This window comes from Camellia sinensis, chromosome 7, assembly GCF_055761805.1.
Source record: "Camellia sinensis isolate YWXY chromosome 7, ASM5576180v1, whole genome shotgun sequence".
NCBI lineage: Eukaryota > Viridiplantae > Streptophyta > Magnoliopsida > Ericales > Theaceae > Camellia > Camellia sinensis.
The window spans coordinates 17,156,081-17,177,941 of NC_138967.1; the positions used below are offsets into that span (position 1 = coordinate 17,156,081).

The following is a 21,861-nucleotide window of genomic DNA, read 5'->3' on the forward strand; positions in this document are numbered from 1 at the left end:
GTGTGTTAGATTCTGCCTAAGGCCATTTTGCACCTTAGTGTTGCACCAACGTGTGCTCGAGTAAGGTAAAGTCTCAATCCGCAGCTCGCTTGTAGCATAATGTCATCCCTCAATGAATTTGATCAATGTATAGCTTGATGCCTTTATTCGATAACCTGCATATGCGGCATTGCCGTCCAATTACTTAGCTTAAGCTATGGGATCCCCACATGTAAGGTTGAACCCAAATCATGCATGTGAGTTAGCACATGAGACCTTTGGTGGTGCCTCGATAGCCTATTTGGTCTAAAACGACCCCTAAGATGCCATAACACGTGGCATAATAGAAGGTATGTCTTAAACTTCGCCGTCCAGGAGGCACGTACAGTGCTTACATTTTTACATCGTCTATGGGGCTTTTAAACCCGCGTAAAGACTTTAGACACCCCTTTGGATGCCTAAAGTCCGCCATTAAGTTATCCTAAGGCTGCTCACTTCAAGTCCAATTTGGGTAGGAAGGCAAGCATAAAGCACACCATACCTCCTTATATATGCTTTTTTAAGCCTTTTGTTAACTAACAAGAGGAAACATGCCTTATGCTTGAGGAGTCATAATAATTTTTTAAAAATTTTACAAATTGGAAATAATCATGAAACTTGGCTGAGAAAACACTTTCCCGAAGATCTTTTTCCAGTTAAAATTTTAGCTCAAAACTCCTTCATTTGGACATTCAAACAATGCGCCAAAAATCTACCTTGATGGCTTGTTGCTGTTGGGCCGTGGATTGGGCAGTGGGCAACATGGCATGGCAGGCGTGCAGCATGATCGAACGGTTTACGGCCTGAGCGATGGTCCACTCTAACCTAGGTTGCAGCCTGGTCTGTCTTGGGCAAGCGACTAAAGGCAAGTTTGGAAAGACTAAATAAGTGCATTTTTTGTCTTTTTGGACTAAAAAATTGAGGTTGAAAATATGAATGTTTGGGTTAACTTTTTGACTTTTTATTGAAAAATGTGTAATAAAAAATTGTAAAAATTGATTTGTAGGGAAAAATTTGAATTGGGAGTTGTGCAGCCGTAATTGTTGACTTTTGGTGAATAGTGTTAACTTTTTAACTTTTTGAGTAACTTTTTGGCTTTTTGGCTTTTTTGGAACATCCCAAACTTGACCTAAGTTGTGGCCTAATGGCGGCCTTGCTGTTGGCTACTTGGTGACATGTATGCCATGGACTGCTTGGGACTAATCTTGAGACCACATTAAGGCACGAAACTACTGACTTAGGGTTGTTTAGAATGTTTTAAATAAATATATTTTTTAATTTTTTATAAAATATAAAATTAAATATGAATTAAATTTAAAATGATATAACTTAAATAAAATAAAATACTTAAATAAAATAGTAACCTTCTAATTTTTTTTTTTTTTTAAAGAGAATGGCAATCTTTATGATCAATTAAGGCCAAGTTTGGGAAGACTAAATAAGTATATTTTTTGACTTTTTATGAAATATGGGTTGGGTTTGGGTTGGATTTGAAGTGATGTGTTAGGTAAGTGATGTGATTTAAATAAGATGATATGATTTAAATAGAATAATAATTTTTTAACTTTTTAAATTTTTTAAGAATTGCCAACCATGACCTAAATGATCATACCACCACGTAAAAACCTCACGGAATTGACACATTGGAAGAAAGTGCATCATAGTATTTTTGAACCCAAAAATAGATAGGGAGAGGGAGAGAGAGAGAGAGAGAGAGAGAGAGGGGATGGGCAGAGGTAACCATTCCAAGGGGAAGGGCTCATCCCACAACCCTTCTTCTTCATCTTCCAACCCTAAGTCCCGGTGGCACTCTGCCATCAACCACCCTTCCTCCGCCACCAAACCATCCATCTCCGCCGACTCAAACCCACCACCACCACCACCACCCAAACCCTCCTCAAACCTCACTAACAACGACCCTACCCTAAAACCCGCCCCATCCCCTACCCCAAACCTGTCCGGAGCTCCATTTCCATTCCCGGACGATATCGGACCTCCACCACCTCCGGCGTACGGGTTTCACATGCTGGAACGAAGGTCGATCGTTCTCGCCGACAGCAATGTCCGATCGTATCTCGCTCTGCCTCCTGATTATCAGGATTTCAAACCGGCGGTGCATCTGGGCCCGGAATTGGCCGGTCCGGGCCGAGGTTTTGATACCCGATTCCCTCCAATGGGTCCGATGAGTCCTGAATTTCGTGACCGTGATGAGATTTTTATGCTTGATCGGAACCAGGGTTACTGGAATTCGCTTGGACCAATGAAGAGGAAGTATGGCGATGATGAGAGAGAAGGAAAAGATGGGAATGATGAATTTGAAAGACAAAGGCAACAGCTTTTGCAGTATGGGGATGTGGGTTTGAATCAGAATAGGTATATGATGATGGGTTTGAGTGATAGGGGTGAGTTTTTGGCTGGAACTAGCAATCCCAGAGGCAATGAATTGAGCGCGGCAAAGTATATGAGAGTTGGTGATGGGGGTCATGAGAATATGCACAATGTGGGTTTTAAGCACAATGATATTGTTGATGAGGGTGCTTTGAAAAAGTCCTTTTTGCATTTTGTGAAGTTGGTTTATTCGAACGAGAGTCAGAAGAAGAATTACTTGGAAAATGGGAGGCAGGCACCTCTTCAGTGTGTTGCCTGTGGCAGGTTTGAATTTGATAACATTGGGCCAAATTGGCTTCTTTCTTTTGTTGCAAAAGAATATGTTGTTTGCAGATGTTTGCTAACTTTGAGCTTTGAATCTGCATTAGATGAACTTAGCCACATAGATAGCCCCCCCCCCCCCCCCCCCGTTTTTTTCTTTTCTTTTTTTTGGGTGGGGGGCGCAAATTGAAGAACAGTGACATAGACAGATCTTTTAGGCTACCTCTATCGAGTTGCATATTCATCTAAATGTACTTGCTAAAGAATATTGAATAGTTTATTTTTGGAAGATTTTAGGGAGTGGAGGAGTTTTTGATGTCTATGTAAGTTGGTAAGTATGTGGGAGGGGGAAAATGCTTGACGCATGAATGAATGAATGAATGACGGTGGGGTTCCCCCCCTCCTTTTTTTTTAATATATTTTTTTTTAATTTTTAAAGGTAGATTATATATTTAGAACTGAAGAGATCTTTGCCAAGGTTAAAATTAGGATTTATGATTTTGTTAGAATTTAATTTACATGACACGAGTAAAACTGCGAACTGTTTACCAGTTAGCCAAGATGAGAAGCTAGCTTCTGTTTATCAAGTTGCTGGTGGTTTATCAGTTTTGGCTATTTATTTGCCATGAAGTTATGTGAGATTGAGTGGCATTTAAACTAGCTACCTCGATGAGGCAGATTATGTGTTGGAAATCTTTATTTTTGCAGTTGTATGTGCTAAGAATGTGAAAAGTATGCTTTGTGTAATGGTGGATAACTTTATAATTTTGATTACTTTATAACTTTTTGTAGTGGTGGATTACTTTAAGAATAAGTTTGCTTCATCTTTTATGGATGAGGAAATTTCGTTTCTTGATTTAAATGGAATGTGTTAATGTCGACAATCATGCATATAATTACTTCTTATTTTTTAAGAAAGGAATGGGTGATTTCAGATGCTTTTGATTCAAAGTTAAATATTTCAAATGTTTGGATGGTCTATAGGTTTGATTGAGATTTGCAAGCAATTAGTCTTGTTTAACTACCTCCCTTTACTGGCTCTTATATATACGTGTGTGTGTATGCAAAGTGCTTGGAGTCCTCATATCTATTTTGGGGAGTTGGAAATATATTCATTTAGTTAGGAGTCAAGACGTGGTCTGCTGCTTGATTCTGTGGCATCTTTCATGAACTGCAATATGGAACAATTCAGTAGACCGCTTGAGCTACCGAGGACAGTTTAAAACCATTGGTCAGGTATGTTGAAATTTTGGATGATTGAGCTTTGAATCATGCTGAAATCTGTACAAAGGGAATGTCTGGGTTTGGTGTGTTGCAATGCTTAAGAATTATGTGCTCTTCATTAAACAATGACTCTTTGTAAAAATTTATGTATTATTGATTGATGTTTATTGATTTCAATTACAATGATTCATGAATCCTATATATAGAAGAGGGTGAGTGTGTAATAGGTAAGGAGTCGGTGAAGTGGAAGTGGTAGTGGTGTAGTGGGTTAGGTTTAGTGGAGTAGGTGAGGTGGTAGTGGTGTAGTGGGTTAGGTTTAGTGGAGTAGGTTTAAGTGGGTGAAGTAGGTGGAGAGTAGGTGAAGTGGAGTGTGTAGTGGAGTAGGTGAAGGTAAAGATGGGAAATTCTAACAGCCCCCCGCAAACTCAAGGAGGAGAGAAACTAACCAACTTGAGTTTGGAGAGAGTAACAAAACAAGAAAATACATAAAAAATAAAAAAGGATAGGAGACACTGTATGGTCGTGTCAGACCGTTGGTGAAGACACTGTATGGGGTGTCATAACGTTGTAGAGGACACTGTATGGTGGTGTCAGACCGATGTAGAAGACAGTTTATGGGGTCATGTCGGACCGTTGTAGAAGACAGTTTATGGGGTCATGTCGGACCGTTTGTAGAAGACAGTTTATGGGGTCATGTCGGACCGTTGTAGAAGACAGTTTATGGGGTCATGTCGGACCGTTTGTAGAAGACAGTTTATGGGGTCATGTCGGACCGTTGTAGAAGACAGTTTATGGGGTCATGTCGGACCGTTGTAGAAGACAATGTTGTGACAGTTTACGGAGTCTTGCTGGACCCTTGTAGAAACTAACCGGAATTAATGTCGGGACAGTTTACAGAGTCTTGTCGGACCCTTGTAGAAACTAACCGGAATCTATGTCGGGACAGTTTACAGAGTCTTGTCGGACCCATAAAGGAGCTAACCGGAATCAATGTCGGGACAGTTTACAGAGTCTTGTCGGACCCATAAAGGAGCTAACCGGAATCAATGTCGGGACAGTTTACAGAGTCTTGTCGGACCCTTAAAAAGTCGCACCCTCAAAAGGTGTGCCCAATCTATGTCAAAAGGCGTGCCATCAAAAGGCGTGCCCAATTCATCAAAAGGTGTGCCGGACATGATGGCGAGGCACGTGGGCGCCTTGGCTTGCGTGCCCGTTTGTCGGCTGGTGGTAAGAGGCGCGCGATGCGCGTGGCTGCCTCGGCTATAAGACAGAGGCTGAGGCTGAGGCAAAAAACCTATGAATTTTGGCAGTCTGAAATACTCTGTAAACCCTGCTCGGAAACACTTAGCAACCCAAAAACATGGCCTCTTCTTCCCGTCCAGCTACCCAGAACCTGCTCACTCTCTTTCCAGAACTGAACGAGCCCACAGGAGAAATAACTGGTGCGGTGGCCAGTGAACCTCAACCAAACACCTCTGGTTTTGCTCCATTGAACTTTCCGATGCGGTCGGTGGAGCAAAAAATGGCGGTGCAAACTGATATTGAGGCTAATCAGTATACTCTGAAGTCATGCGTGGAAACCATGACGGCGGTCACAAATTTGTCGAACCGGCTGCAGAGTAGGACAAATGAGGTTCAGCATTTAAACGCCCAGCTGGCTCTGCTCCAACGCATGTATAAGGATGCGCGAGCAGAGATAAGCGTGCTAAGGGCAGAAAACAAGGAGCTGAAGCGGAAGGCCACCGTGATGTTCCGATTTGGAGGTCCGCCATATGCTGTAGTGGAGGAGCAGGGTGTAGTGATCGGGCCCAGTGGAGTGGGAAACACGGAGGCAACACCGGCAAGGACCACCCAGGACGGAGGCAAGAAGAAAAGACCGGCGGCTGAGTAGAGAAGAAAAATCCCACTGTGGGTGTGGTAGTTTTGTTTTTGTTTGTGTGGGTTTTTTTTTTTTTTCTTTTTTTTTTTTTTTTTTTTTTTGATGTAAAAGTGTGATCGGGGTTGATCCCCTGATATGAATAAAATGACAAGGTTGTGGAATGTTCTTGGTGTTATTTTGTGGTGTTGTTTTGTTTAATAAGAAAAATAAAATAAAAGAAAATAATGGATAAAGAAAATAGAGAAAAATATTTGTGCATGAAATAAATTAAGAGAAAGGAGAGATATGATTAAAGTGGGTTTGAAAGTGGGAAAAGATGAGAGAGAGGGAGATAGAGTGGGTGCATGATGATGATGTTGGGTCCATGGAGAGAGAGAGAGAGAGGGATGTCCAAGAAGCTTGTGCTTTTGATAGTTACACATTACCCAAGCTGTATGTGAAGATGCATGTTACTGTCTTACACTTCTGCAGGCTTGGTATTCTTTGTGGGGCACTTGCAACACGTGACATTGAAAATTGTATTCGAAAATGATGACATCTCCAACATGAAACGTCTTGGAAGCAGCCCAGGCCTTGTAATCAATATTCCCAATGATGGTTCAACCAGCGGAGTCCCCAACCTTGTACACTGCTGCCATTGAAACCTTCAAGCCAGCAAACATGGCTACCAACAACAGAGCCACAGCTCTACACCCCACACCCAAATCCATGGCTAAGAGAGAGAGAGCAAATCGGGAAAAAAAACAGCAGTGACGAGCAGAAAAGCTGCGCCAGAAACGCCAACGACGACGACGAGTAAGAGTACAACCACGGATATGTGAGAGGCGAGGTGAACGGCGATAGAGGCTAGACGATGATGCGGGTGCCGCCGCCGACATAGCGGAGGAGGGGTGTAAGAAAATGTTGAAGAAGTCAAGGTATGTGTAGAAAATAAGCGGAATAGGTTGAGGTCCGGCGGGCGGCCAAGGCGAGGTTGCCGCCCGCCGGTGAAGCGAGAAATACTAAGGTCTTAACCTTGCTCTGATACCATGTAAAAATTTATGTATTATTGATTGATGTTTATTGATTTCAATTACAATGATTCATGAATCCTATATATAGAAGAGGGTGAGTGTGTAATAGGTAAGGAGTCGGTGAAGTGGAAGTGGTAGTGGTGTAGTGGGTTAGGTTTAGTGGAGTAGGTGAGGTGGTAGTGGTGTAGTGGGTTAGGTTTAGTGGAGTAGGTTTAAGTGGGTGAAGTAGGTGGAGAGTAGGTGAAGTGGAGTGTGTAGTGGAGTAGGTGAAGGTAAAGATGGGAAATTCTAACACTCTTCAACTGTTGAACACGTACAATTGCAAAGAGTGGACTGGATTGTGGCGATTACCTTCTCTCATGGTGCACCACCAGTGACCAATTTTTGCTGTTATGTGAGAAAATGATTTAGGTGTGAGACATAATTATGGTTGTTTTTGAAGTGTTAGTTGTGTGTATCATGAACATTATAGAATGAGATTTACTTAATGAACATTATGTTGAGTTTCTTGTTTTGTGTTTCAATGTGGATATTCAAATCAGATTTTTATCCACAAACAAATGTGCCAAGATCTGAAGTTTTACTGTATTGTATAAGTTGATATTAATCCAGACGTGATTTAGGATATAGTGTCTGTTGTTGACCTATACCACTCATGATGCATTTGGTCCAGAGAGCATGGTGGCACTGATAAGTCTTATCACCGTTTCTGGCTTGGAATATGTCCAATATGAAGTGGTCTTTTGAGCTACTTACAGTAATAATATAATGTTGCAATTTTATTTTTGCTGAGAGCTTTTGATGTGCACTAAATTGATGATTGCCTGCAAAAGGACAAAGCATTCATTTGAATACCATCAACCTTATGTAGGTTCTCATACTTTGAGATACTTCTTTCTTTTCTTTTTTCAGTTTATTTTCTTTTATCTTTTTGCATTATGTGTTAGACTTGGAAGTTTGCTGTTGGAAACGTCTCCCACCCGCCTCTTGGATGAGCAAATTTCTCGATTAAGATATTTCCTTGGCATATTTTTGTCAATTTAATTCACTTCTGTTCACTGGGCATATAAACTTTGCCCTGGTGTCAAATTAGTATTGGCGTTCCCAAGGCTGAAGATTTCCTAGGTGATTTTGGCTTGTGCTGGATATGCTTAGAAGAATTTGAACAGTTCTTATTTTTTCTTTTGTTTTCATAGCCTTGAAGTTGGCGGCTGTTTTGGGTTGTATGGTGGCTATATTACCAGTTTCTTATTTGGGACTTCCTTTGGGGGCTACCTTTAAAGAGTCAAGGGTGTGGGATGGGGTGTTGGATAGGGCGTAGCGGTGATTAGTGGGGTGAAAGTGACAATACTTGTCAAAAGAGGGGCAGATTACTTTGATCAAGAGTGTCCTTTCTAGTATTCCTTTCCGACGTATTTTATGTCTGTGCATGTGATTCTTGCTGTGGTGGCAAAGAGGTTGGAGAAGTTGCAACGAGATTTCTTGTGGGGTAGGAGAGGGGAGGGTTTTCATTACCACTTGATGGATTGGGAGAGGGTTTGTACTACTAAGGAGAGGGGGGGTTTGGGTGTGAGAAGATTGGTGGTGTTAAATCAGGCTCTATTGGGGAAGTGGTTGTGGTATTTTGTGGAGGAAAAGGAGCGGTTATGGAGGAGGGTGGTGATGGTTAAGTATGGGGATGAGGGGGGGTTGGTGTTCGAAGAGAGTGATTCAATCTTATGGTCGTGGTGTGTGGAAAGGGATTTGGTTAGGAAGAGAGGACTTTTGGGATAGGGTTGGATTTAAAGTGGGGGTGGGGGATAGGGTTTGTTTTTGGAAGGATCGGTGGTGTGGTGCGATGTCTTTGGCTAGCATGTTTCCTTCGATTTATGCCATTGCAGTTGATAGGGAGGAGATGGTTGTTTCAGTTAGGGTGAGGCAAGGGCAGTCAGTTGTTTGGAATGTTCATTTTCGACGGGATGTGCAAGATTGGGAGCTAGACCAATTTGTGGATTCTTTGGTGTGGGAAGGTTGGAAGTCTAAAGGTGTCTTCTCAATGTCCTCGTTTTATGGGGCGCTTGCAGGGGGCAATGCCATTGTGTTTCCTTGGAAGTATATTTGCGCGATGGGATCTCCGTCGATGGTAGCTTTCTTCGTTTGGATAGCTGCCTTGGGTCGTATCCTCACTATTGATAACTTGATTCGGCGGCGACATGTGTTGGTAAATTGGTGTTGTATGTGTTGCAGGAATGCAGAAACAGTAGATCATTTGCTTGTTCATTATCCGGTTGTGTCTCAACTTTGGTGTTTGATTGTTGCTTTTTTTGGTTTGATTTGGGTGCAGTCGGGGTCTGTGTTGGGAGTGTTGCATAGTTGGGGTGGGGCGAGAGTGGGTAAGAGGTGTCAGAAGGCTTAGTTACTTGCTTCCCATTGCTTATTGTGGCTGGTTTGGTTGGAGTGTAACAGACGTATTTTTAAAAATTTGTGTCATTCAATTCCTTGGTTAGAAAGTAAGCTTCTTATGGTGTTGCATAGTTGGGTTACGGGTTCGGTTGATCTTGATGTTTTGATTTTTGTACATTTTGTGGAAGATTTGCTTAGTTACAGTTTGTGGGCATTGTGGGCTGCTATCTTCTTTGTATTCTTTACATCGCCTCAATGCTTTTCTAATAAAGTTTGCTCATTTATCAAAAAAAAATTGTACATTTTTCCCGGGTATGGTTTTCAACTTGTGAATCCTGGTTTTTGATCCATGCAGCACGGGCAATTGGAAAGGTACGTACAGGATTTATTAATCTAAAACTGTACCTTTATTGAGCCAAGTACCTACAGTACTGATGGCCCTTATCATTCTTTGATAAAATAGAGTTGTGAATAAGGCTTTGATGCGATTTTATTGCAAAAATGTTCTTTCCTTTTGCTTCCAAATCTATATCTCCTCACACATGCATATCACTTTCAATCTTCCCCTTTGTTTGGGTCTGAGTTTTTGTCGATAAGTACAAGGGGTTTGTTGGATGCAAGGTGCAGATAAGGTTTTTCATAGTTGATCGGGTTTTTTTACCTGGCAACTTGGGAAAATATGGGCTTGTTTGGTTTGTATCTCAAGATACAATTTTTCAGAAAAATTTTCAAAATTTTGTTTGGTTCAATTTTTTTGAATTTTTTTTCCAAAATCACTTTCTCTCCCCTACACATCAATCAATCATCTTTTCTCTCTTCTCTGTCCTTCTCAATTACTTTCTCTCACACCCATCTACTCAACTACAACAAAATATCAAATCATCCCAAACTCCAAAACTATTTTCAAAATATACAACCAAATAAATCAAAAAAATTTCTAAACTCTCTCCTCAAATTTTTTTTTTTTTGAAAATTTATCTCAAAACATAAACCAAACACACCCTATAAGTTTTTTCTGTCAGTTTATGTTTTTTTCTGTTTTTGAAAACATTAAAAAAAGAAGAAGATACCAAGCGTGCCCTAAATGTTTTGTTCTCTTTGTTTGGTTTCTAGGGAAGTTGTAATGACTGAATGCTGCCATTCCTTTTTAATGAGTGTGCTTTTGAGGTGAATGTGATTTTTTTTCAATGCTAGTGCATTTTTGTTTACTTATTATAGTTGTTGCTGATGATCTTTCAATTTCTCTTCAGAGTTGTGTGTTTGTTGCTGATGACCTTTCAATTTTGCTTCAGAGTTGTGTGTGATTCAAGTAGAATGGCAAAATAGGATTGGTGTAGCCTTACCCCCAAATAGTTGGGACAAGGTTTTGTTGGTTGAGTTGAGTTGTGAGATTGAGTGTGAACTTGTCAATTATTCTTTTCTAGTCCCGCATTATTGTGTTAGGCTGGACTTCCATGCCCTATCTGTGATTGGTTCTTTTGCATGGATGGTTGAACTGTACTTTCCAAAAAAGAAAAGAAAAGAAAAGAACAGAAAAAAAAAAAGAATGGTTGGATTGTTTTGGAAGAAAACAAAATCACTCTATAATTTTGTTGTATCCATGTCCCCTTCAATATCTGCCTAGCTTGTTCCAAATTCAACATATATGTAGTGCTGAATTTGAGAGCTAGTTTCCATGGTAGATGGTGACACAATTTGTTAGTAGATATTTTTGTATGTTTTATGTCTAATAAAGTGGTAAGAGACAAGAATTGTACGATATTGGGCTGAAACTTGGGTTCTATACTTAAACTGAAATCAGGCTAGCCATTGTAGCGTTGTTGGCATCCTCATTGCATCTCCTGGTATCCTGCTCGCCTGTTGAGAATCTGCCAGTCATTGCTGTGCTTGCCAATTGACAATGACATGACAACAATGAGAACCCTTCCTACTACTGGAAAATTGATCGCTGCTCTTCCTTGCTGCCAATGATGAAGGTGGGTGGCTTCCCAGCTTCAATAGTGGACTCCCTCATCAACGATGATGAAGATGAAGGCTGGTGATTTTGGCCAAGAATCCCTCCTCCCCTTTTGTGTTTCTTATGCTTTTTAGGGAGAGAAAGGGGATGAGAGTGGGAGAGTAAGATACAGAGAGATGGAGGATGATACATAGAAAGAGCTGGCTTTTGAAGGTGGAGGTTTCTTGGTAAAAGCAGTATATCCATAGAAACATAGAAAGAAACCTCCAATCTCGTAAAACGACTTACTTCTCTAGCTCTATCGACCATCCTTCCTAGTACTTCTGCCACCAAAATAAAAAGAAAAAGAGATAGTGGGTCCTCTTGTCGTAACCCTCACGAAGCCCTAAAATACTCCCCTAGTTTACCATTAACTAGAACAGACATATTGCACGTTGACAAATATTCCCTAATCCAAGACCTCCACCGCCCACCATAACCCTTCTTGTCCATTACAAAATCTAAAAACTACCAATCCGCATGGTCATATGCCTTCTCGAAGTCCACCTTAAAAATAATTCCCTCATTCCCTGGACTTCTATATTCCTCCACTATTTCATTTGCCACTAAGGCTACATCTAGGATTTGTCTTCCTTTCACAAAAGCCCCCTGCCCCATGGACACAGTCTCCCCCAATGAAATCTTTAGTCTCTTTGATAAAACCTTCCCCAAAATCTTATAAAGTGATGTGACCAAATTGGCGGGCCTAAAATTTTCAATTCTTACAGCATTCACTTGCTTAGGAATTAAACAAATGAATGTGGCATTTGAGCTCAAATTAACAACCCCTGACTCATGAAATTTCGAAAAAACTCCCAACAAGAATTTCCGTTTCATCAAATGGCTTTTCAAGCCATGTCGCAACTGCCTGATCAATAGGTCCCCATTCAAGCCCTTCAATCCCCGATCTATTCATCTTCTTCTTCAAATAAAGCTTAGAATAAAGATCATAAATTCCAGTGACAATTTGATTGTCCTGTTCCACCACTACCCCTGGGCTTACTTCTAATCTCTTGATGAACTTTTTTCTTTTCCCATCTGCCACCCTGAGAATTTTTTTTGAATTCACATCACCTTCCTTCAACCATTTAACCTCTGCTTTTTGAGCCTAAGAAATTTGCTCCCTAAAAATCAACTCTTCCAATTTCAATCTTAACTGAGATTGCTCCCTCCTAACGGACTCAACTAAACCCCCTGCACCTCCAATACATCTAACTCTTCGATTCTGCTCATCGCCGCCTTCTTTGAAAGCTTCAAATTCCAAAAACCTCCATATCCCAACACTTAACATTCTCCTTAACCATTTTCAACTTTTTGATAAACTTAAAACCTTCCCATCCATAACAACTAGCATTGGCCCACCATTCTTCAAAATTTCGTTTAAAAGATGGATGTTCCAACCACATGTTTTCAAATCTAAAAGGCGTCGGACCCACTTTAACGGACCACTTTCTATCATAATAGGACAATGATCTGACGTTAATCTCGGTAGCGATTCCTGCCTTAAATTGGGAAAAAACCCTTCCCACCTCAAGGAGTACAAAAATCTATCTAGTCTACAACACACCAAATTTTCTTGCAAATTAGACCATGTAAATCTAGTATTGCACAAAGGAGGATCCACCATTATCAATATTAATTGAAGGTTCAAGGCATATTGTTTTCTTAAGGAAGCTTGAGCTAGTTTTTGTTGCTCAATGCAGGAAGATTTTTTTTGTGTTATTCGTTTATTTATTTATTCTTTTTTGTACATCCAAATGAATCTGATCAATTTGTGGATTGAGTCAAATTGCTGACTATGCTGCTTCTCTAACAGTCTGAGTAGTTACAAGGTTCTTTTGAATTGCCATAATGAGGTTGTTAGGCACTTTTAAGTTAGATTATTTGGATTGTAGCTTTCAAAACGATGGTGGAAGGTGTTTGGAACAAGTTATTGCATTAAACTTATATAGCTCTCTTTTTTTTTTGTGTGTGTGTGTGTGTGTGTAGGATGTTAGTGGGTTAGTAAGTTAGGTTAGCATGACCGGGCTACATAAGCTCAAAATCCAAACCTCCCTCTAGAAACCAGAGATGCAACCACTTGAGCTACCCAGGAGGTGCTTTTCTAACTAAACTTGTTTAGCTATTGGACATTGGACAAAAAGGCCCCTCAAAATTTTCATAATTGCAGTGTATCCCTTTAAAAAATAATTTGGTTTAAAAAAAGCTATGGACATTTTGGATTTTATACTTCCAAAAGTTACTTCTTGTGATTATTTTCCAAATAGGCTTTTAGTTTTTCACATGTTATCCAAAAGTTGCATCGAACACTTTTACAACTTATATTTAAAGGATTTTAAGCCAATAATCTAAAAAACATAATCTTAAAAGCTAAACTTTTAAGATTCAACCATGTAGTGGCTTCGGTTTCTATTTACTGTTTGCTTTGATGCTGCTTTTGTTGTTTAATAGAATGCTATCATTTCTCCCTTGCGGATATGCTTTTCCTTGCCCTTTTTTCCCTATGCACATGAGTTTACCTAATTTGGTTCTATGTCTTCCCACTAGTAGGTTGCTAGAACTTTTAGGTACACTGAAAAGTGTGAAAAACATTAACTGATATTTGATTATTTTGATACAAAAAGAGAAGTTGTGACTTGGCATGATGGCAAGTGCTATATGCCCCAATGATGTGTTTTGGGTTAAGTAACTTATGTGCGGAGCGGGAGCAGGAGCAGGGCCACAAAAGCATCCTCTGTGAAAATATCTCGAGAACAGGAGTGCCTCTAGGGTGTGTCTTTATACATATATATATGTGTATATATGAAGTATTTACTTTTAAATAATTTCGACCTTTTTATGCACTAATACCTTGTTAGAAAGTAATTATGCTTTCTGCTAACAAAGGACATGTCATATATTAAATAAGTAAAATAACACTTATCAACAAAGAACAAGTCTAATGGTGCGTCACCTCCTTTTGGTCTCATGGTCGAATCCTCTATGTGGCATTTTTTCTTGCTTGGATCCATTTCATGAAGCATGTGTATTGCAGAGGATGGTTCCTGTGTATCTCACTTCCTAAACTAATACACTTGAGATGATCGGTTAGAATTGGGCCAGTTTCAAATTCGTGAGTTTGATGATTATTATTCCTGAATTTGACTCGTTTTCGCAATCAGTTTGCATCGTACTATAGAGCACCATCTGTCTACTATATTGGCCGTTTTAGGTGACATAGGTTGTAGGTTTGAGTCACGGTAATCATCCTCTCCTAGACTCTTCTATATGGGGGGCATTGTGCACTGGGAACCGATTTTTTTTTTTTTTTTTTTTTGTTATTTGTTTTTGATGCCTCTTTATCGTGGTTTATGGTAAATTGTTCAGTTTGGGATATCACTTACCCTGTATCAGCAGTTTTATGCAAAATGTGTATTTATTTCTAGTAGTCTGAAGGATAGTAGTAGTTGTTGTTTTGTTGATGAGTTTGGAATAGTCCTACTGGAGTTATATGATAGTTTGTGGTTGCTTTTTTTTTTTTTTGGTTTCTTTGCCTGTCAACCTCTTTTGATGGTTGAGGCAAGAACCGCTGTGTGCTTTTTTGATGAAATGGCTTGTTAAGCTTGAAATTTCTTTTGGAGTGAATTTGTATGTTGTTGGAAACTTAATTCATTTGAATTCTCATTCATAAATGTGGAAGGCACATGATTTGTCCTCCTTAAGGGTGTAGTTGTAACAAAAGATGGGGACATCACCTCATTAGATTTTAAAAATGATAATTAGATTTCAAGAAGACATAGGTCTTGTTTTAGATGCTGTTTACAACTTCAGACAGGCCTTAGCTGATGCTTGCGATGCAGGCAAGGCAACTATTGATTGAGCTTAATTTTTAATCGTACGTGCATATGCCCTTTTGATTTTAATAATAATAGGTGAATATGCTGTTTCTGTTATCTTGGTTCTTTATTTTTGTAATCCTATATTGATCTCGGAGATATATTTCTGAATTACTGGGCACCTTTGGTATGTAAAATTACAGGTCTTCTAAAGATTTTCCAGATATGCATAATCTTATTATGCACACATACAACTCAGATACAGCTGACTTGCTTGTGGATCACTTGGGCTTGCATAAAGCTTTGTGTGTTCTGATGGGCTGGAACTATTTAAAGTCTCCAGATAACTCGAAGGCATATCAGTCATTGTCTTCCAATGAAGCATCAGCGAACCAGGATGATCTGATAATATGGCCACCTGTGGTGATCATTCATAATACAAACACTGGAAAGGGTAGAGATGGACGCAAAGAAGGTTTGGGAAACAAAGAAATGGATAATAAACTTAGAGGTATAGCGTGCCTCCTTGTTCTTTATCATCCTTCATACTATTTTTTTCATTCTAATATTTCAGAGTTTTTCATTTGGCCCTGGTGATCCGATGCTTGGATCTCATGTTAGTCCTCCGCCACCACTCAATAGCTGTTAGGAAGGGATTTTAGCTGCAGTAGTTTTAAATTATTATTATTTAGCATGTGAGTAATAAAAACTGCGCGACAGTTGTGTCGATTTCAGTTATGGGGTCTTTGTTTCGCACAGGAATAACAAAGCCCTTTTAAGGACTGAAGTTTTCCCTCTCATTCTATGGCTCTTTTGCATTTTCTCTTTTCTTGCTTCATGCGTGTTCCATTCCTATGTTGTTTCACCACCTTGAACTTAGCCTGCCGTTGTCTTAAAAGAATTCACATGCAGTCATCTGCTTTACCAAAATAGTCCACCTTGTCATGGTAGTCTCATTTGCCCTTGTACCCTTTCTTGTTAGTTCACTGAATCTGTTTGTTCTTGTGCGTATTACTTCTGCTTGAGTTCTCATTATACATAATGCTACTTGTGGCATGCAATTTTGCTCATAGTAGCAAGAAACTCCTATGGGGGCCTCACTCCTGCCCCCGCTCCCATCCTGAAACTTTTATAAGGCCCTCACTCCCACTCCCACTCCCACTCCCACTCCCGCTCCCACTCCTGCCCCCACACCCCTCCTGCTTCGTGCAACTATGGTTTTGCTGTCCAACCTTCCTCCCCTGGCCCATTAAATATAGTTTGCAAACTTAGTTTGGATATCTGAAGGACTTTATGAGTCAGAAATCTATATTTCTGTCTCTTAAATGATTGAAATTTCATTCCTTTAAAAACACAGGCGCCATTGTCATCCTTTTATGGAGTGTGCAAATAAACTTGAAAAGTTACCTTGCTCTAAAATTTTAGGAATAAACTAGGTCTGGATGCATTGATGTTTTTCAGTCATTACAATTGGTGATGAACGAGATAAGTAGCTTGGGCCGTTCTGCAATTTAGTTTTGCTATCATTTCCATTTCATTTTCTGTTATTTAGCTGCTATGTGGTGTGTTAATCCAAGGGTTGCTCGCCCCCTCCCCTGCTTTTTCTTTTTATTTCTGCTTTTATCAATTTGGTAAAGATTCATCATTTACCATAGAAAAATTATGTAAATCATCATAAATTTCACCCTAAACTATCGAGAAGTTTCTGGTTATCCTTTTTTTGTCCATCCTTGATGCATACTGGATGATGAGGGAATCATACGTTCATTGATAATATTCAATTATTACTCTAACTAGGAGCCTTTAAATATTGTTGTTGTATTTCATTGTGTAAGACTTTTAGTTGCTTAAATACTAAAATTTGAGTTTTATTTTTCAATTATGTTTTTATTTTTTTTAACCTTTTTTTTCGCCCTTTTTGCCTGAGAATCAGAGTTCTAAGTAGATTTAATTTTGTAGTTTATGATGTATCTATAAGTTTTAGGGTTTTATAAGGCTTACAAGATGCCCATTAGGGGAAAAAATGTGGTGGCCTTTTTGGATATCAAAGTTAAAAAATATTTGGAAGAACTCTCTCTCTTCACCCTTTATGTGAATAAAAAGATTCAACACGCTTTAAAGTTCTCATGAGAGCAAGCTTGTATTAATCTGAAGCACAACTTGTATCTTCCTTTACATTATTCCAAAGTTTATGATGTATCTATAATTGCTTTCTATTTGAAGCTTTGGAAAGGTCCATCTTAATCCTATCTGTTACTGTGCTAATTATAGGACGGATGGATCTCTTTGTGAAAGGTTACTTTCACACTCTCTGCAATAATAAATTGTGAATTCTTTATTCGTTCACTCTCTACATTCACTACTTAAATTGAACCTGGGTAGCAAAATTGTTCACTCTCCACATTTAATTGCGTATCCAACTTTATTGATTGGCTAGTCTTTGTGGTAATTAGAAACTAGAAAGCACTTTCTAGATGCATATCAAGCATGGTAACTCGTTTATGTTTTATCTTTTTATTTTCTGGATTACTGATCAATGGATTATTTTAATATTGACTTTGGTCATTATTTTGGTACACATCCTTTGTTTTCTCTTAATGGAGGTTCCTTTTGTGATGCTTAGAATGGCTTTAATGTTTTTGTGTTTTTGCTGCTAACTGATTATTATAGTGGCACCTAAGGGTGTAGTTGAGTTGGTAAGACTTGGGGGTTATAACCTCTAGTTCTCTGGTTCAACTCTTAGCAAAGTGTCACGGGTTGCCTTGCAAGGCTAACTCCGTGACGTTTCGCTCGCGGTGGTGTGGCCATTTGAGTGCTCAAGAGTGGCCAGTGGAAGTGCCGCAACGTGGCCTAACATTGGCCCCAAGTAGCCCAAGGCATGTATGCCACCAATAGCCAACAAAAGACAAAGCCACAGCCCATATAAGTCATTATGACTTCTCAGACATGTATGATGTTTCCTCCTGCCAGATGAAGAAGGGCTTAACAAGCTACTATAAGGGGGTATGGTGTGCTGCCTACCAACCTCCCCGGCCAAACTGGACTTGAAGTGAGCAACCTTGGGGCAACTCAAGGGCGGGCTGTAGGCATCCAGAGGGGTGTCTAGAGTCTCCATGTGGGTTTGGGAGCCCCGTGGACGGTGCGAAGATGTAGGCACTGCGCGACCCTCCCGAGTGAGAGGTCCACTACGTTGTTTCCATTATGCCACGCAATATGGTATCTTTGGGACTCGTCTTGGACCGAATGGGCTATCGAGGCACCACTAGAGGCCTCGTGTGCCAACTCTAGTGCTTGGTTTGGGTTCGACCTTGCACGAGGGGATCCCGTGGCTTAAGCTAAGCGGTTGGAAGGCGACGCCGCATATGTGGGCTATCGAATGAAGGCATCAAGCTATGCAACGACAACGTCCATTGAGGGACTACATTATGCTACGAGCAAGCTACGGATTGAGACGTCGCCTTACTCATGCTACACGTTGGTGCAACGCTAAGGTGCACAATGGCCTTAGGCGGAATCTAGCACGTGTGTTGGCACGAGGACTACGCCGTGGGCAAGAGATTGACCCTCGGTGGCTTGTGGGCTTCGCATGACCAAGTGGCCAATATGCATCTATTGAGGCATGCTTGACCCAGCGACACGTCGAGACGCTGTTAAAGACCCAATCGGCAACGTTGGCTTGTCAGCTAAGTTGAGGACCTTCGCTAGCACATTGTTGTGTGGCTAGGCGCCTTGATGACATGAACCTAAGTTGGGCGAGCACCTCGCTTGAAGTAAGCTTGGCGCTATGAAGCGACTTATGCCGTGCTTGGTGCACTTGAGGCGTTAGGCCTACTTGTGACATCTGGGTGAAGACGGAGCTTCCTTGTGAAGTTGTTTTGCTTGACAAAGCATTGGGACCTAATGTTCAAACGGGTGAGATCATCAACACTCGATTTGTCAATGAGCAATGGCGGGCTTAAACTTGGTGGAGTTTGAGCGCCACACAGGCAAAAATTGATCCGCTGCGCCTCTAAAGGAGTCGGCCTGTGACACAAAGCCAAGGCTCTTGCTTTTTGCCCGATGATGAGAGTGGTGCATCTCATTGCCCCCAGGTTTTGGTGTCTAATCTAACTGGGTGGGGATCCCATAGGTTTCTAATCTAACTTGAAGGGGGTCATGTCTTGGGTTATCAAAAAAAAAAAAAAAAAAAACCTTGATTATTAGTGAAATAGAACCATGACATCATTATCGCTTGACATCTATGTTTTCCTATGGTTGAAGGGGTGTTCTCCCTCATCATCCCTTGAGTATGGTTCTTTTAAGTTAATTTTCTGAAATAATATCTTCAAAAAAGATTCATGGTGTAAGTTGGTGCACTTTGATGTGCATGTCACCAATGTGCTAACTATAATCTTTGAACTGATCAACAAATGTTGAAAATTGTTGCCATATTTTGGATGGATTTAGTTTTTTTGAAGTGTCTAGTTTTTGTTCAGTTAGATGCTTTGAATCCAGTTTATTTTGGTCCTTGTCATACTGGCAAGTATTCGATTTTATGATTCTAAATCGAGTGGATGGGAACTCTGTTACTTAAATATGTTACGTGTGCAATGTTCGTTTTATTGTGGGCGTTTATTTCTTTGTGCATTATTTCTTGAATATTCCCCCCCCCCCCCCCCCCCCCCCTAATTCACATCATGTTCTGGCACAAATTCTGATATTTTGTTGATGGTATGGTTTTTCTCTGTCCCCTACCTCTTCTGTAAGCTTCATTTATTTTTAGAGGAATTAAATTCTTATTCTAAAAATAGGTGGAATTATATTCTTATTCTAAAAATAGATGGATGTTTTCCTATCTCTGTTCTTGTTTGATGGATTTGGCAAGGTTGAAACAGTTTATAAACACTTTTCATTTGCGTTTAGAGTTTGAAGACATGCACACGAGTACTATATTGGACTGGCCTGGGATTTCTGCTAGACCAGATCCAAAGTTGTGGATCAGGGATTGTTGTAACTCCTCTATTTGACCATTTGACACCCATGTTATGAAAGCGAACATTCTAGGCTGTTGAAGTTAAGTTATCCCTTACAACGATGCCTTCTTGACCCTAGGAGATAAGTGACTATTTTGGAAGGAAATTTGGAAGTCCAAGAAGCCGTTGGCAGGAAAGACGATCCCACGTGCAGCATGATTTTACCAAAAGAAGAGCTTCTTGAACATGAAAATGTGTTCAAATTGTTGGATTTTATTGACACACCACAAATTGATTGGTGTTTTTATGTATTGAATCCAAGTCTGATGGTCCTCATCAGTAACTTGGGAACCAAGGTTATTCGGATTTAGAAGAAAATAAGGTTTAGTCAGATTAGGAAGAACCTAAAGCAGCTAGCATATTCGAAGTACTTGATTTGCTGGTGTGGACAAGTTTAATATTTAAAAGGGAACTCGGAGGTCAAGCCATGCATGCACATGGAAAGCTTTATTTGCAATTTTTTTAATTTTTTGTATTTAGTATTTTATTTATTTATTTTTTTAATTGTAGTTTAATTAGTAGTCTTATTAAATTTGGCTTCCTATATTATTAAAAATTCTAGATTCTTTTTTTTTGGTTGTTGGGGTTTAGTTTCCTATTAATTAGGGTTAATAGTCTATAAATATTAGATTTTGCATTGTATTATTGAGATTTTTGGATTTATAAAATTGAGTGTTTTAAGGCTGTGGCCTTGTGTGATTAGGGCCGTCTTCCCTTTCTCCCTCTCCGTCCTACGTCACTTCTGGGCTTATTGTGCTCTCAATATAAAGAGGACTGCTATATATAAATCTGTTTTTTTCACCATAAATATCACCCAAGTACTTACCAAGATGTTATTGGTTTTCATTAATTCCTTAATAAATGGCTTGTTCATGAACGATACAAAACGGTGTAAAAAAAATCAGTGATATGTAGCATTTTGCTACATGAAATTAGGTTCTTAAACAATTATCTCTTTTCTCTTTTCTAAATGTCCCTTTCAGATTTTGGCTTCAGGGGTGGCAAGTCAAAGTCCATGTATGGAATAGATGGTCATCTTGGCATTACTTTGGTTAAGTTCTATGGTAACCAATCCGGCTTGAAGGAGGCTGTGAGGCTTGCTGAATTCTTTGAGAAAGAAAGCCATGGGCGAATTGGTTGGACCCGAGCAGAGTCCTTGAAATCAGGCAGAGACGATGAGAACAATCCAAACCTCATGAAGGTGGATGTGAAGACAGGGGAGAAGAAGAGAATCTTTTATGGCTATCTAGTAACTGTTTTTGATCTGGATAAGGTGGATTTTGAGACGAGGAAGAAGGCTGTGATCGAGAGCAGAAGGGAATACAAACCATCTGCGTAGGAGGCCTAGCAATGAGACCAGGTATTTGAGTGTACTTACATATGCATTCATTTTCAGTGGAACTTGGAACTTTTTTCCCTTTTTTCCTGCCTTATTTACATAGTTTTGGAGTCAACAAAAAATGGAAGATTGTTTTGTGCAATCTGATTGCTGAACAAGTATTGGTTTCGTATTCCTTTGATGGTGCGCTAGACCGGACAGTTCTTGGTAAAATTATCAAGGTCTTGTTCAGTTAATGTATATCATTAGATTGGCGATATAGGGGTGGTGAAATTTGTGTTTCTCGTTTAACCTGACTTCTGCGATAATTGGAAAGAATTTGTTACTCCTTGATGGGAAAAAAGAGTTCGCATTGTTTCCTTTTCACCTTGATGGATACATGTGAATCTAAAATGAGATAAATGTGTGTATGTTTTTCATTTTTCATTTTTTTTTTCTTTTGGAATAATACTATACAACTTAATAAATCTTCCAAATTTTGCTTGCCCACATGTCACGTCTCATATTATTAAAATGTATCATGTTTTATATTTT

General features: G+C 39.7%; 1 protein-coding gene across 1 annotated transcript; it reads left to right on the forward strand.

The window, feature by feature from the left end:
• Positions 1-1,646: 1,646 nt before the first annotated feature.
• LOC114268578 (uncharacterized) lies at positions 1,647-21,811 on the forward strand. Its single transcript, XM_028209772.2, has 3 exons — positions 1,647-2,670; positions 15,180-15,487; positions 20,972-21,811. The coding sequence occupies exons 1-3, from the start codon at positions 1,745-1,747 to the stop codon at positions 21,325-21,327; spliced, it is 1,590 nt and encodes a 529-aa protein (XP_028065573.2). The 5' UTR covers positions 1,647-1,744; the 3' UTR covers positions 21,328-21,811.
• Positions 21,812-21,861: the final 50 nt, after the last annotated feature.

What these genes read in the sequence shown, in the direction of transcription:
- LOC114268578 (XM_028209772.2), top strand. Translation starts at nt 1,745, where the DNA reads ATGGGCAGAGGTAACCATTCCAAGGGGAAGGGCTCATCCCACAACCCT. An exon ending in CAGTGTGTTGCCTGTGGCAG is followed by an intron (nt 2,671 to 15,179) that starts GTTTGAATTTGA and finishes GTAAAATTACAG; the next exon opens with GTCTTCTAAAGATTTTCCAG. An exon ending in AATGGATAATAAACTTAGAG is followed by an intron (nt 15,488 to 20,971) that starts GTATAGCGTGCC and finishes TGTCCCTTTCAG; the next exon opens with ATTTTGGCTTCAGGGGTGGC.